At 47.5% G+C, this 17,687-nt stretch overlaps 1 protein-coding gene across 4 annotated transcripts in view; it reads left to right on the plus strand.

The window, feature by feature from the left end:
* LOC134441374 (vinculin-like) overlaps nt 1–17,452 on the plus strand; it is a 74,663-nt gene extending 57,211 nt beyond the window's left edge. For 2 of the 4 annotated variants that reach the window (XM_063191657.1, XM_063191658.1), the window contains 6 exons: nt 3,834–3,961; nt 4,162–4,347; nt 8,344–8,517; nt 11,974–12,177; nt 13,011–13,115; nt 13,345–17,452. In XM_063191657.1, coding sequence (XP_063047727.1) covers nt 3,834–3,961; nt 4,162–4,347; nt 8,344–8,517; nt 11,974–12,177; nt 13,011–13,115; nt 13,345–13,491 — 944 coding nt within the window. In that variant the 3' untranslated portion in view covers nt 13,492–17,452. The remainder of the gene's footprint in view (nt 1–3,833; nt 3,962–4,161; nt 4,348–8,343; nt 8,518–11,973; nt 12,178–13,010; nt 13,116–13,344) is intronic. The other 2 variants (XM_063191659.1, XM_063191661.1) reach the window with 1 other exon arrangement.
* Nucleotides 17,453–17,687: the final 235 nt, after the last annotated feature.

Here is a 17,687-nt window from a genome sequence, read left to right on the forward strand (position 1 = left end):
ACTTAAGACAGTATGGACATAGACAGTGCTCATACAGACATTTAAAGTGCAAGACTGGACAACAGAAGACTTGTAGAGGACATACATTAAGAGGTATTTGTTGTGCTTTTGTGCTTTTCCTAAAAAAAATAAAATAAAAAAAAAGTCCTTTATAGCGTTCTGACATGGTAATAGTAGCATTTTGAAGAAAATAAATATTAAAAAAGGTCTGTCAAGTACACCAGCAGCAGTGTGTGTGTGTGTGTGTGTGTGTGTGTGTGTGTGTGTGTGTGTGTGTGTGTGTGTGTGTGTGTATGTGTTTAGTGCAGGTAGAAGGTGCGGTGTGCGTCTTGTGTGTGTGTTCGTGTGTCTGTGTGTGTGTGTGTGTGTGTGTGTGTGTGTGTGTGTGTGTGTCAGTGTGTGTATGTTTGGGTTTAGTGCAGAAAGTGCAGTGTGCTTGTGTGTGTGTGTGTGTGTGTGTGTGTGTGTGTGTGTGTGTGTGTGTGTGTGTGTGTGTGTGTGTGTGTGTGTGTGTGTGTGTGTGTGTGTGTGCATGTTTTGAGTTAGTGCAGGTTGAAAGTTCAGTCACAAGTATAGTAGTGCAGGTGGAATGTTCAGTCGCAGATATGGTGGTGGGGGATGGGGGGGGGGGGGTTGTCAGTGGCCTTGCTGGCTAGAGGCTGACAGTCGAGGGAGAGTGGGTTGAGTGTTCAGCATCTTGATCGCTTGGTGCATTGTGCTGCTCGCCAGCCTGGTGGTACGGGAACGGAGGCGCCTGTACCTCTTTCCAGAGGGCAGGAGGCTGAACAGTTTGTGTGCAGGGTGGCTTGTGTCTTTGATGATCATCAGTGCTTTCCGGGTGAGGCGTGTGGTGTAAATGTCCTGCAGGGAGGGGAGTGGTACTCCAATGATCTTCTTCGCTGTGTTCACAACACGCTGGAGTGTCTTCCTGTTTTTCTCCGTGCAGCTTCCTCCCCACACTGTGATGCAGTTGGACACGACGCTCTCTATGGTTCCTCTGTAGAATGTTGTCATGATGGAGGGTGTAGCACTTGCCTTCTTTAGTTTGCGCAGGAAGTAGAGACGCTGATGGGCCTTCTTCGCCAGTGATGTAGTGTTGGTGGTCCAAGAGAGGTCGTCGCTGATGTGCACTCCAAGGAACTTGGTGCTGCTCACTCTCTCCACAGCATCGCCGTCGATGGTCAGTGGTGGCAGTTGTTTTTGGACCCTTTGGAAGTTGACAACAATCTCCTTGGTCTTGTTGACATTCAGCAGGAGGTTGTTGTCTTTGCACCATCTGGCCAGCAGGTCTACTTCTTCTCTGTAGTGAGTCTCATCGCCCACCAGTGTTGTATCATCCGCAAACTTCACTAGATGGTTAGTGCTGTGGGTCGTTGTGCAGTCGTGTGTCAGCAGCGTGAACAGCAGGGGGCTGAGAACACAACCTTGCGGAGCCCCCGTGCTCAGGGTCAGGGTGCTCGAGGTGTTGTTCCCTACCCGTACTGCTTGTGGTCTTTGCATCAGGAAGTCCAGCAGCCAGTTGCAGAGGGAGGTGCTGAAACCTAGTTTGTCCAGTTTTCTGATGAGTTGTTGTGGTATTATGGTATTGAATGCTGAGCTGAAGTCAATGAACAGCATTCTCACATATGAGTCTTTATTGTCCAAGTGGGTGAGGGCTGGATGGAGGGCAGAGCAAATTGCATCCTCCGTGGATCGCTTGGCTCGGTATGCGAACTGGTAGGGGTCTAGGGTGGGGGGTAGGGTGGCTTTGATGTGTGACAGGACTAGCCGTTCGAAGCACTTCATGATTATGGGCGTCAGTGCTACAGGACGGTAGTCATTGAAGCATGATGGTGATGATTTCTTCGGCACAGGTATGATAGTAGCAGCTTTGAAAAGTGATGGGATGACTGCTTGCTCCAGAGAGATGTTAAAGATGTCTGTGAAGACATCCTTCAGCTCTTCTGCACAATCCTTCAACACTCGGCCTGGTATGTTGTCTGGGCCAGCTGCTTTGCGTGGGTTGATGGTGGCCAGTGTCCTCTTAACACTGGCAGAGGACAGGTAAAGGGGTTGATCATGGGGGGGAGGGGGAGTTTTCTGTGGGTGAGTGTCATTTTGTGCTTCAAAGCGGGCAAAGAAACTGTTCAGGTCATTTAGCAGAGAGGTGTTGTTGTCACAGCTTCGTGGTGCAGGCTTATAGTCCGTGATGGCCTGTATGCCCTGCCACAGGCTCTGTGCATCTCTGCTGTCTTTGAAGTGTGTTGTTATTTTGTCTGAGTATTCCTTTTTTGCTTTCCTGATGCCCTGGGACAGGTTAGCCCTTGCTGTCTTTAGGCCAGCTACGTCTCCTGCTCTGAAGGCTTTGTCTCTGGCCCTCAGCAGTCGGTGAACGTCTCCTGTGAACCATGGCTTCTGGTTGGCCCTGGTAGTGATGTGTTTTATTTCTGTAACATCATCGATGCATTTTGTGATGTAGGAGGTCACGGTGTCTGTGTACTCCTCAATGTCAATGTGATTGCTGTGGGTGGCAGTTGTTTTGAAAATGTCCCAGTCTGTGGTTTCAAAGCAGTCCTGAAGTCGTGAGATGGCTCCCTCAGGCCATTTTCTCACCTCCTTCTGAACTGGTTTGGTGAGTTTTGCCTTTTGTCTGTAAGCTGGCAGTAGCAGAATTGTCGTGTGGTCTGATGATCCAATGTGGGGGATGGGCTTTGCCTTGTATGCTCTCTTCTGATTTGTGTAAACGAGGTCCAGGGTGTTTTGTTCTCTTGTTGGGAAGTTGACATGTTGATGAAATTTTGGAAGTACTGTTTTGAGATTTCCGTGGTTGAAATCTCCCAGTACCACTGTGAAGGCATCTACAGTATAGAGATATAGAGGAATATTGGAGGAATATCGGAGGAATATCTAGATAAAGAGGAAATATATTGAGATTTTTTCTCTCCATATCCTCCAGCCCTACATGGGAGTCCCTTTTTTTATCCATCATGGCGTCGCACCCACTGCCCATGCGGACCGTGTCCTCAGGTTATGCCTCTGTGCTAGACCGTGGCCAATGCATTTTCCATGGAGTGATTGTTCTTATCCAATCTAATGTCTTTGGTGTGCACAAGCCATTAGGCCACGGTTCCCCCATACATGACAGTAAAACATCCAAGTGGGCCCTACCGTGGCTCTAACGGTGGGGCACTTGTCTGCTATGCGGCTGACCCGAGTTTGATTCCGGCCCGGTCCTTTGCCAACCCTTCCCCTTCTATCTCTTCCTGTCTTAGGCTACATGCCCATGGCAACGATAACACTACGTAAGTAAATGTGGAACATTTTGACAGATGTCCCTATCTTGCACCCGGCAACGGCGTTTTTAGGATTTTAAAACGTAGAAAACACAAATGCCCTCCAAAGTGGAGATCTTTGAAACTTTCCAACTTGTCGGCGCTGTTGGAACAGTTCAAAATGCAGAAGTGCGTCTTTTTGCATGCCCTTGGAGGTTCCAGCCCCAAAACTGACCTGGGGAACATCATGGATGAGCATCGATAGCAAACGCCTGCAGCCAGAGAGACTGGATATGAATATCTGGATCTGAATATCCAGTCTTTCTGCCTGCAGGCGTTTAACGTTGCTCATCCATCCATAGGATATTCATATCCAGATATTCATATCCAGTCTCTTTGATGCGTGAGTCATGTTAAACAAATTGCGAGACTCGTGACCGCTCTTTTAAAGACGTCTTGTCTGTGTGTGTGTGTGTGTGTGTGTGTGTGTGTGTGTGTGTGTGTGTGTGTGTGTGTGTGTGTGTGTGTGTGTGTGTGTGTGTGTGTGTGTGTGTGTGTGTGTGTGTGCGTGTGTGTTTGCAGGCCTCCAGAAGAGCTTCCTGGACTCTGGTTATCGGATCCTGGCTGCGGTGGGCAAAGTCAGAGAGGCCTTCAACCCCCAGCAGGAGCCTGACTTCCCACCTCCACCCCCAGACCTGGACCAGCTGCCTGTGAGTCACACACACACACACACACACGCACACACACACACACACACACACACACACACACACACACACACACACACACACACACACACACACACACACACACACACACACACTCTCTCTCTCTCTCTCTCTCTCTCTCTCTCTCTCTCTCTCTCTCTCTCTCTAAATACACCTAACCTCCTCTTATTCTCTTCCCACAGGTGGTTGACGAACAGGCTCCCCCCAAGCCTCCTCTGCCTGAGGGAGAGGTGCCCCCCCCTCGCCCCCCTCCCCCGGAGGAGAAGGACGAGGAGTTCCCGGAGCAGAAGGCCGGCGAGATGGTCAGCGAGCCCATGATGGTGGCCGCCCGGCAGCTGCACGACGAGGCCCGCAAGTGGTCCAGCAAGGTGAGTTGGTGCACTTACTGTACACACACACGCGCGCATAAAACACGCACATGCGTGCAAGCAAGCAATCACGCGCATACGCACGCATGCACGCACACATACACACACACACACACACACACACACACACACACACACACACACACACACACACACACACACACACACACACACACACACACACACACACACACACAAACACACACATGGTGAGGTCAACATCCACTTATACCCTTCAGTACAAATGCCACAACACCTGCACTGAACACAGTACACCATTGGATGGCGCCAGCTGACCGGCAGAGCACACACTACGTCACATGTCAAACTCAAGGCCTGTGGCCAAATGCGGCCAGGCCCACAAAGACATTTTAGGAGATCATTTCAAATGTGCATTACAGTTGGACCCCATATACACCATGTGATAAATTAACAAAAATAATAACAGCAAATATGACTCAGAAAAACATAGTGCATCATAAAAATTAGCAGTGGGTCCAGACTAATGTAACAGCTCATTCTAACAAATACAAGTGTATGTATGAAGTGTGTGTACTGCATTGCACAATTTCAGTGCATTTTTGAATAAATGTTGAATTTGTCCCACTACTGCATCCCAGATTTTGATCTTGGCCCACTGTGAACTTGAGTTTGACACCCCTGCTCTGTTATACACCACCACCGGGTACTCTCTGTATGGCAGTACACTCTACAAGACTAGTTAAGGAGGAGCATTGAAACAAATTGCACACTCCACACCTCAAGTGTAACTCGTCTGCCACGGGGCCGACCCAGATTTGATTCCGGCTCCATCTCTCTCGCCCCAAAACGTCTCCTGTTTATCCCTAGCAACTTAACAGTTATTTAAGTACAGGGTATTGGTTACAGACCCTGGATCAATGGGAGGTTTCTCGTCTTAAGGGTACGTCAGACATGTATGAGTGGCCGCACACATTCTTCCTGATGTGGCTGGGATGCCAATTCACAACCCAGTAGGCCGCTCCCTCGGACAGATTTATTGTCAACATGTGTGGGTTTTCTAGTGCGTGTATCAGGTGTTGCTGCCAACATGTGTGGTGTGGTGTGGTGTGGTGTGGTGTGGTGTGGTGTGTGCAATACTGACTAAGGTAATGGTTTCCCATGTACTTATTTCTCTTCTAATGGTCTGCCAATCCTGGGTGTCCCTTTTCCAAACCCCTCTGCTCTCACCACACTGGGACATCTGACGTGTCTGATTCTCAGTCTGGTACGGAGAGAGAGAATGAGAGCGAGAGAGAGAGAGAGAGAGTGTGTGTGTTTGTGTGTTTGTGTGCGTGCGTGCATACATGTTAGCAGGATGAGTGTTCCAGAACTAACATGTGTGAATGGAAACTGTCATCGTGCGGGGACCTGTGGCTACACACTAACTGATCGTGTGTGAATTTAAAGATTTGCCTCCCATTAGCACTTCAGAGCTAAGTTACTACTATGATCGTAGATGCAGATAATATGTTCTTACCCATAATGAGGAGCATTGTGGCCTGGCTATTTGTGTGTGTGTGTGTGTGTGTGTGTGTGTGTGTGTGTGTGTGTGTGTGTGTGTGTGTGTGTGTGTGTGTGTGTGTGTGTGTGTGTGTGTGTGTGTGTGTGTGTGTGTGTGTGTGTGTGGTGTAACTTCTCAACAGCGAACGTTGTGATGTAGATTAAATGTCAGAGCTGAAAACTTACACCTGTGGTTCCCTGGTCAGAAACTTGCTGACAACACACGGAAATCCCTCGGATCACACAGGTTTGGACAGCCACCTGCGAACAACATCCTTTTTTGATGTTAGCCTGGCCTTAGTCATACTCTACATTGCCTACTTAACATTCTGTGACCATACAGTACATAACTAAAAGCGACCTAACATACCTTTGGCAACATCGATCAGACATAGCGTAGCAACCACTAGCAACTCACATTAGCCGGAGATGGGCTAGGCTACAAGTTGGACTCACTCACTAGTAGTTCCTCTTAGTCCATGGGACAAATGGAGGTCTCAGTCAAACAAGATCAACAGGCCTAGGGTGTATGAATATCCTCACATCCACGCACTGATGAAGGCTTGATAGCCGAAACGCGTTTGCTTGTGGACATGGTGGTAATCTATAAATAAATAATGAGACGTAGTTTGTGAGAGCGGATTTTTCTTCTTTAAGACTTCATTTTTTCCAAGACGTTGAGTGCGTCCTCTGACAAAACATGTATGAATATCCTCCTAACAGTTCTCTGACCGCCGGATGGACCAACCGACTCAGTCAGACTAAAATAGTTTCGGCGTTTAATTTTTAGCCGGTCAGGAATCCATAGTGCCAGATTCCAAGTAATGCCTTGCTAGGTCACCATTTGAGCTTGGAGTGACGGCACCGGCATGGTTTTACGTATTGTGCCCAGACACTGATAACTAGCTCTACAATGCCTGGGTAGTGTAAGCTAGGCTATGTATGGTGAGTGGTAGCAGTAGGGCTATGTGCTAGGGCTATGCGATCGCTGCTAGCTCGGTGGATGCACTGGCTCTGCCCCAGGTTCCTGGCGTGGTGTCCCCACATTCCACATTCCCGTGCAGGGCCGTTGACAGCTTTGACCAGGGCTGGGACAAAATCATGTGAAGGGGCACAATGCTATGAGAACCCATTTCTGGACTCCCTCTCTCCCTGGGCCTGGGACAGCTGACCCCTTAGCCCCTCCGTTGGCTTCCCTGTTCCCATGGCCATGCATGGAGAGCATGAGACTGGCCAGCTGCACTTGATGACTTTGACCTCTTCCCCACAAGCTACAAAGGATGGAGGATCAAAGCTTAAGGTTCCTTCCTTGTCTGCAGCCAATGAGAAACGATTTGGCCTTGCTGCCCCCTTCAGAAACCAACCAGGAGCTAGCAGATCTTATAACCATATCCCACTGGAGACAGGAGCTACTCTTCTGGAATGGGAACTATGGAACACCACCAAGAACTCGAGGCTCCACTCCACTAGAATCTGTGCTAAGGACTAGGGAGCAACATCACAGAAGACTGAAAGCTGAAAAAAGAGGATCAGCAGTTAACACGGCTAAATAAACGCAATAAATATAAAAAAATCTATTTGCCACAGTTTTTTAACTGTTTTGAAATGTCTTGTAAAGTATGATCTTGTCCTCACACTTACAACACACACACACACACACACACACACACACACACACACACACACACACACACACACACACACACACACACACACACACACACACACACACACACACACACACACACACACACACACACACACTCACACATACACACAGTGTCAGACCTCCAGGATGCGGTCACACTAATGTTTGCGTTTTGGAAATATTTGCACATATGTTTCGGTTTAGCCTAGCTTCACTAGCTTAGTTGAATGGTGAGTATTGTAGCGAAGTACTCAGCTGAGACTGAGTTTGCTAGTCATCATTTGCAACATTGCAGCAGCTGTGTTACTATAGCTCTAGAATAATACTTAGTGCTAACACAGCTAACCCCACTAGCCTCTCTGTTGACATGCTATCGGGTATGTGGTCTACCATTCTCTTGACGGAGGATCCCAAAGCCAGCGGACCAATAGCGGTCTGGTTTGGCCCTAGCTCGCCAATAGCTCCAAGACAGTCCTCCTCCATAGCTACCGGTCCTCCTCGTCCTCTCTTGTGTCCCTATCCCTCCTTCCCTTCCCTCTTTTCTCTCCCTATCCCTTCTTATCCTGCTCCACTCCTCCCCTCCTCCCCCCACCCCCCCCCACCCCCACCCTACTCCTGTAGGTTTCCAACCAGTGTCTCTCACTAACGCTCTCCTTCTCTCTCCACGCTGCCCTCCCCCCTCTGCTCCCTCCTCCCCATTCCTTTCCTTCCTTTCCTTCCCTCCTTCCTTCCTTCCCTTTCCTCTTTCCCCTCCCTGCCTTACCGCCCTCCCTCCCCTCCCTTCACACCCCCCCCCGCCACCACCACCACCACCACCGCATGATCAGCCGGAGGAGCCCGAGGGCTTTGACGGCGAGGATGAGGAGGACGACTTCACCGACAACGAGGACGACTTCGAGCCGGAGCTGCTGCTCATGACCACGTCCAATCAGCCGGTCAACCAGCCCATCCTGGCCGCCGCCCAGTCCTTGCACCAGGAAGCCCGCAAGTGGTCCAGCAAGGTACTTCCTGCTCGTGCACGTGCACGAGCGCCCCGCCGCCACCAGCTGCCTTCTGGAAGCCACAGGGGGGCGGGTGCAGGCGCCCATCTCAAAGACAGAGACTTCGTCATTCATTGGCTGCTGCTGCTGCTGCTACCACTGCCGCCACCGATGCATCCCCACTGGCTGCTGGTCTGGTGTTTTGATGGCGGTTGCCCTTGGCAACCCACGGAATGGGAATGGCAAGTTTGACGTGCACACTGTAAAAAAACTGAGGTCTTGTTTTGGATTTTTGGGGGGATGACTGTGACCATAGGCTGCTGCTGGCTTCACACATACACATGTATGGTGCTCGCTGACGCTCTCCTTTTCTCTCTCTCTCTCTCTCTCTCTCTCTCTCTCTTGCTCTCTCTCGCTCACGCCTCACGCATAACTGTCTCTCTATCTCTTGTCACCTGCATATTCTATGCAGAGAGGGACATGCCCACAAATCACCATCCTTCTCCAATCAATCACGCAAGGGGTGTCACACCCCATATCTGCTGTCAGATCTCGCCGCTTGCCCCATCAATTGGCCACCCCCGTCTGACGCCAAGGATGACAGTTTCCCCATGACTTCTGGGTTACCATGGCGATGAAGTCATGTCCCCTGCCTGTGTGTTTGTTTGTTTGTTTGTTTGATTGTTTGTTTGCATCCTGCACTGAGCTAACCAATTAACCCTTCACTCACCGGAACCTACAATGCTGCACCATGGGAGGGCTTACACCACGATGGAGAGTGTGTGCCGTGCGTGTGTGTGTGCGTTTCTGTGTGAGTGTGTGTGTGTGTGTGTGTGTGTGTGTGTGTGTGTGTGTGTGTGTGTGTGTGTCACATTGTGATGACATACGGGTTGCAAAGCCTTTTCGGAGGATTTCTGTTAGGAGGAGACTCCATGCTGTTGTCTGATCTGGACCCTGTCTGTATCTCACATATAGATCACCATATTATCATACACATCTATGGTTCCACACACATCCTCCCCACCCCCCATCTACACCCCCCCCCTCCCACATGCGGCTCTCCCCTTAACCACCCCTCTCCCCGACCCCACCCCCCAATGACTAACCAATGAAGAGAATCATCTTACGCTGCATGTGGACACGCTTCTTTTGGAGACGTTTGAGATGGCACTTTAAACTCTCTCTCTCACACACACACACACACACACACACACACACACACACACACACACACACACACACACACACACACACACACACACACACACACACACACACACACACACACACACACACACACACACACACACACAGAAGTACCTACCCTTGAAAGACGATGACAGTAAAATGGAGGAAGTTCAGAAGGAGAGTCATTGAGGTGGACTTAATGTGAAGTAGTACACTACCATAGAGTATAATGTGGTCCAATACTGTACAGAAATGAGATGAAGCCCCACAGTGAAATATGGTCGAATGAGATATGGTCCTCCTAATACTAGTACCAGAGATGAGATGTCTAATGCAGTACCATAGAAGTGGGGTTCAGATAACATCAACATTGGTGTGCATGGGCCTTGCCAGGCCGTGCCCTCCTAGTGACGCAACAGCTTCAGCGTTGCTACCAGTCAGGTCAAGAGCAAATGCAAGAACTTTCTGAGTTCCCGCAAATACGGGAACTCCTCCCACTTTGTTGGGAAGCAAACAATCATTAGCAAACCAAGGGAGGCCATTTGGGAAATGCTGTTTGGGAAATGTTAATTGTTATGCTGTTGGTCAGACCAAGTTTCGAAGAGATTTGAAAGTCGATGATAATAGTATGGGCCAATACTAAGAAGCTGGTTTAGGAGTAAACCTTAAGAGGTAAATCATACAATAGAGGAGCCTGGAGTCCTCGTTTTCTCAGGCTCTTCTATTAGATGACTTACCTCTTTACTTACTCCTGAACCAGCTTGTTAGTAAAGGCCCCAGATGGGGTGCAGATTACAACAGAAGTGGTGCTCAGAAGCAGTATCACTGAGGGTTTGAATGCAGGGATATCAAAGAGGTCTGTATCCTCAATACCATATTGATGGCAATTCAACTATACTGTGGTGCCATAGAGAGGGGCTGGCGGCTCTCAAACTGGGGTTTGGGGTCGCAGATTTACTGCAAAGGGCAGAAAATCCACAGGTTAACAGATTACATGCGTAATTCCATAAATGGGTTATAGTAACAGTATTCACTCATATGGTTAGCAAATTGATATACTTTTCCTGTGAATTTCAAATTAAAATGTAGAAATAATAATGGATGCAATCTGTTTGCTGTTTGGAATATTGTAGGGTTGGGAGGTGGCGAAAATATCCAAAGGTGTTGCCATATTGGGCGGTTTCCCACCCAATTGGGCTGGTTAGGAAGGCCATTTGCAGGTAAAAATGGGCAAAAAGAGCACTTAGGCGGGTTTTTCTGCATAATTATGGCCAACAGAATTTTGATCAAAATCGGCTGGATTTACTGCTTTCAGGTGGGTTTTGAGCATTTTTTTTTTTTTTTTGAAAATCATCAGTCTCATCTGGCAACTCTGTCCAAATGAGGGTCATAGCAGAAGAAAGGTTGGGAGCCACTGCACTACAATACCATAGAGGTGGCTCCTCCACTACAGTTACATAGAGGGAGGAGGTCAGAAAGGTTACTCGGTTACACTTAACTTGACGCCGGTGTCATAAGCATGACATGACAGTGTCATAATAGTGTCAAAACATTGTCATGACACAGTCATGGATGAGTCATAAACATGATGATCAATGATGTCAATGTCATTAATGTTTTATGGTCATGAAATGTTGACATTGTTTGGGCTGTCTTTACCAGCGGTGTAGTCTACTTTTTGAAGTGGGTATACTGTATATTCGAGCATTTTTGGAAGTGGGTATACTGTATATATTTATGCTATTCTAAAGAATGGATCAATCAATTTTAAGTGAGTATACTGAAGCCCCTAAAATTTAGAAGTGGGTATACTCCGTATACCTGCGTTCTACGTAGACTACACCACTGGTCTTTACCATAACCAAATTACATACGGTAGTGTTCATGATACATCCATGACTGTGCTACGACACTGTTATGACACTGTTATGGCATACGTATATATCATGCTGGTGTCAAGTAATGTGTTACCAGTTGGTTTGAGCACTACAGAAGTAGAAGAGTAGCTTAGGAAAATACGGTAATGTGCCTTAAGCAAACACCAGTGACGAGACACAGGTACACGCCTTCGACCACTTATTGACAACTTTCAACTTTATTGTCCTCAAAAGGACAATAGCACATATAGACAACAACAACAACATCTACCATGGACAGACATGAAGTGCAATGATCAATAAAAGCATAAAAACATTCGACTCTGACGCACAATGATTAAAGACCGTCACCGTCACCTTCACTTTTCATCCCCTGACCCCTTTGACCCTGACCTCTGACCCCCACCCGCAGGGCAACGACATCATTGCGGCGGCCAAGCGCATGGCCCTGCTGATGGCGGAGATGTCTCGGCTGGTGCGCGGCGGCAGCGGCAACAAGCGGGCGCTCATCCAGTGTGCCAAGGACATCGCCAAGGCCTCCGACGAGGTCACGCGCCTGGCCAAGGAAGTGGCCAAGCAGTGCACTGACAAGCGCATTCGCACCAACCTGCTGCAGGTATACTATAGACACACAGACACACACACAGACACACACACAGACACACACACATACACACACACACACACACACACACACACACACACACACACACACACACACACACACACACACACACACACACACACTCACACACACACGTGGACAAGCAGTGCACTGACAAGCGCATTCGCACCAACCTGCTGCAGGTATACTATAGACACACACACACACACACACACACACACACACACACACACACACACACACACACACACACACACACACACACACACACACACACACACACACACACACACACGCGTGGCCAAGCAGTGCACTGACAAGCGCATTCGCACCAACCTGCTGCAGGTATACTATAGACACACACACACACAGACACAGACACACAGACACACAGACACACACACACACACACACACACACACACACACACACACACACACACACACACACACACACACACACACACACACAGGTGATCAAGCAGTACACTGACCAACCTGCTGCAGGTATACTATAGACACTAAGTCCTGTTTATTGCTTATTGAGTAACACCCCCTCCCCCCACACACACACACACACACACAAACACACGCACACACACACACAAAGCAGTACATTGACAACCCATCCGCACCAACCTGCTTCAGGTACAGCATACACAAATAAGCGCATGACATACACAAACACACAAACACACACACCCAAACCCACACAGGTCACCAAGCAGTGAGTGATGAGACAAATGCACACGCAAGCACGCATACACAGACACACCCCTCACTTGTGACCTTTATATGTGTGTGTGTGTGTGTTACCCTCTGCAGGTGTGTGAGCGTATCCCCACCATCAGCACACAGCTGAAGATTCTCTCCACCGTCAAAGCCACCATGCTGGGACGCACCAACATCAGTGAAGAGGAGTCAGAACAGGTCTCTCTCTCTCTCTCACACACACACACACACACACACACACATACACACAAAGACACACGCACGCACGCACGCACGCACGCACACACACACACACACACACACACACACACACACACACACACACACACAGTACCTCATGCATACGCACACATACAAATCCTAACAGGTTTTAACATTGTTGTATGTGTCTGTCTGTTTGTGTACGTGTGTGTGTGTGTGTGTTCAGGCCACGGAGATGTTGGTGCATAATGCCCAGAACCTGATGCAGTCTGTCAAGGAGACCGTGAGAGAGGCTGAGGCCGCCTCCATCAAGATCCGCACAGACGCCGGCTTCACCCTGCGCTGGGTCCGCAAGACCCCCTGGTACCAGTGAAGACCACCACTCTCATGACCTCCACACCACCATCACACCACCCCCATGTGATCTCCCCACGACCCTGTGTCCTTTGTATGAACTTGTGACCTTCACCCTCACCTTCAATAACATCCGCACCGGCGCCGGCTTTACCCTGCGCTGGGTCCGCAAGACCCCCTTGTACAAGTGAACAGCATGACCTCTACTCAACCTCCACATGACCTTCACATGACCCCCACGTGACCTCCAGACGACCCTGTGTCCTTCGTATGAACTTGTGACCTTCTAGGCTGGCATCATGCAAAGGCGTAATTATTTCACGCCAGTGCATTCCGCGTTGGGAAGCGAGGACTTTGCATGTCAAGTCATGCTCCTCAACGCCACGGGAAAGCACTTTTGTCTTGTGACCAGGTTCGCACAGTTTTCCCACCATCCCGTCAAATTTCTGTGGAAGCGGCTAATTTCTGTTGCTAAAAGCTGCTGTGCCCTGACCAAAACCATCCCAAAACCTAACCTGTCAGTAAAGCAATGTTTCTGCCGCTTTACTTTTGGCAAGAACAGCGAAACTAAGCAAGGGAAATGGCAAAATTGTGCCCAGACCAAAACCACCCCTAAACCTAACCTGTCACAGGGCGTTGTGGAGCATGCGTTAACATGCAAAGCCGCGATGCACAAAAGCGAGAGACGGTTCACGTTGCCATGCTGTTTAACGCTTTGGTATGATGCAATGTTGAACCTTCAATAAGATCCACACCAACGCTGGCTTCATCCTCTGGTGGGTCTGCAAGACCCTCTGGTACCAGTGAACAATATGACCTCTACACAACCTCTACACGACCTTCATGTGGGCCTGTGACCTTCATGTGGGCCGGTGGGCCCGGACTTCTTCTCTCTGCTCCTCTTCTTCTAGGCCCACCGGCACTAAGCTGTGCTAGTCGGGTTGGTTGATTGATCACAAACACACAAACAAACACACACACACACACACACACACACACACACACACACACACACACACACACACACACACACACACACACACACACACTGTACTGTATTTCTAGAGATATTGCTCTCTCTCTCTCTCTCTCTCTCTCTCTCTCTCTCTCTCTCTCTCTCGTACACACACACACACACACACACACACACACACACACACACACACACACACACACACACACACACACACACACACACACACACACACCTGTGTTTACTGCGATGGCTGTCTGTATGGGGAAAGATTGCCGCTTTCCCTCACACTGTAAAGTCACACCAGAAGGTTTTTGGAATATTCTATATTTTTGGTATGTTGGTTTTCGAGAGTTTATCCCAATTCCAGGTATTTATATACATATTTTTGCATGTTGAGTTATTTTCGATTCATTTTTTCTATTTTTAAAATGAAGTTGACACGGTTTGTCATCTTAAATGAAGTTTACTCTTAATTCACTTCTCATAGCAGGATTTTCTTAATGGGGGAAAATATGTGTATATATTTATATGTTTTACAAATGTTTTCAAGCAAAGTATTATTTTGGTCAAACTTTATCTTGTTTTTATCTAGCTTCATACCTTAAATTATTGTTCACTTCTTACTACTTCTAAGCTAGTCAGCTAGTTAGCTAGTCATCTAGTCTTACCTGCTGTCTGTCTATTGGATGCTATGGGTGTCTGTGAAGATTAGCCTTTTTCACCATGACAACAGACAAGTTCTGTCTGTGAAGAGAAGCAGGAAAACAACAATGGGTTTCAATAGAAAAGCGGTGTGTAAGTTTATGTCTGTGCCACTTGATGCGACTTTTTTGTTGCTTCAAATGCATTGATTCGTAGGTGTCTGATGCTAAGTGAAAAAAGCTCATTCTCATTAATCCTCATCATGTCATCCACATAGCTCAGCTGTAAGCACCAAGACCTTCTCTTCTGTTGAAAGACTAGCCTGCTTTTACCAGACCACATTAATTACTTTGTAATTCATTTTAGGTCTGGGTCCTGGGTTCCCCTGAAGCGCTTGAGCGAGAGAAGTGAGCTCAGCTCTGGTTTGAAATGAGCTCTGACGTATGTTATTATTTTCCCAAGTGCGTTCGCTTATTGGCTGGTAACACCGGTAGTCTGAAAACCGACTGAAAACCCTCCCCAGAGAAGCGTAATCAGACCATTTATGGATTACAAAGTAATTCAAAATGAATGGTCTGGCCTGACAGGCTATTGAAAGACTGCTACAGGTGATAAACAAAAGCACAGTTGTTTTTAGCCTTTATGTTTTTACTGTTTTGGTGTCACAGAAGCACACTTTATGATTTATTTAGAATGACAGTGTTTTGGATGCACAACTTGGCCTTCATACGCACGTATACTTTTTTGTTCCATAAAAGCACAGTTTTTATGTTTAGATTTTCAATTTTGATATTAGAAGTGTAGTGGACACAGTTGTTGTATTTCAAAGCTTTAGCTTGCCTATACCCAAAGACAATCAGATTCACATATGCATATCTATGCTCTAATCACGAAGGATGCTGAAGATTTGGCGTTAGATTCACATATGTATAGTATATCTTCAAAGACTGAGTGATATCGCATTTGTGCATATCTGCAATGACAGTTATTTTTTGTGTCCATTGACACTCAACATTGTCACAGTAGTTGTCAGCTTGAATAGAGTAGCCTATGCGCTTGAATCTGACACTTTAATTTGCTAAAACCTTTTTTTACTAGCATTTAAACACGTGTGCGAGTGGAAATTTTTTTTTTTGCTGTGATGTTATTTAATATTTTTGAATGAAGAAAAGACTTTTAGCACAACCACTAAACAGTTGAGCTGTTTAATATTCTTGTGGAACTTAAAGAGTTTAAGAATTGAGAGTGTTAGTGTTGGACTTGCCAATCACAATGTAGAGTGCAGACGGTTCTAGAAGGTTCTAGACGGCATTGACATGGGAACTGGGCCAGAACAGGCTGGCCAGCCACCTTGTTAGTCAGAGGTGGCATGTGTGTGCGTGTGTAGTGTTCACCAAGCTTTACACAGCAGGGCTCAGGAGTGTTTTTATTCACAACTTGTCTGATTGCAGGTCATTGTTACATGATGTACAGGAGCTGTCTTTCTAACTGCCTGATCAGAAATAAGTGGGTGGTAAGGACCCCAGTGGCACGGGAGACAATGGGCAGTTGATGTATGATCAGGATGTGCCAGTCTATATACAGTACACATGCCAGTCTGCCAGTGTGCCAGTCCACCTGTGTAGCCCCTGTACTGTATTTTATAACCATGATGGGCAACCTGGATTCAAAAGCTTCAACCCAGTACCACATATTCCAAATGACCTGTTTTCACCTGTACATTTAGGTTCACTTACCTGGTTGAATTGGCTAGGTACAGTAAGACCAGGTCATTTGCAATATGTGGCACTGGATTCCAGCTTCTGAATCCACGTTGCTCAGTGTGGCACGTGTAGCCGTGTATTTTATAACCATTGCGACTATGTATGTGTGTAATTTACTTTATAACCAGATGGCTGTAGAGCTTGAACACCAGTGTGCCCGTGCACTGTACTTGGGTGCAGGTGACACGGGCACCAGAATAACAGTGTGCTTGAGTGACAGTCTACACCAGGAGCTCTTTTCCAAAACGCCACATATACACTTATTGTGGTTATCAATAAAATCACTGTTTTGTAGTTTGAATTTGGTCAGGAATGAACCACATACCATTAATCAAATTCCAGTAAGTTGTCAAAAGAGCTATTCGCATGTGTATCTGAGTACTTTTAGCACCAGTTTACATGTTTACATGTGTGCTGTTTGCTTGAGTGTCACTGTACACATACAGTATGCGTGCCAAGTGTACAAGTGGGCTGCTTGCTTGTTTTCTCAGGGCTGTGAACCAGAGGAGGGTAGCGTCTCGTGTTACCGGTTGTAAGAAGTAGCTCCTTCATTTGATTCATGTCAATGTGCTGAGAGGATTAAAAAAAACTGGTTCGAATCATCATTTGTGAAAAGTTCTTTCTCTGTGTGGTTTTTTTGTGTTGAGATTTACATTTGATGGCAAGGAAGAGCACACACACTAATTAGTGAGACATACAGAGTGACACACACATACACACTGGTGATATATGGAGGGCTACACACGCACGCACGCACGCACGCACGCACCCACATACACACACACACACACGCACACGCACACGCACACACACACAGGGTGCGATTTGTCAGAA

The sequence above is a fragment of the Engraulis encrasicolus genome, chromosome 24 (assembly GCF_034702125.1).
Source record: "Engraulis encrasicolus isolate BLACKSEA-1 chromosome 24, IST_EnEncr_1.0, whole genome shotgun sequence".
In the NCBI taxonomy this organism is placed as follows: domain Eukaryota; kingdom Metazoa; phylum Chordata; class Actinopteri; order Clupeiformes; family Engraulidae; genus Engraulis; species Engraulis encrasicolus.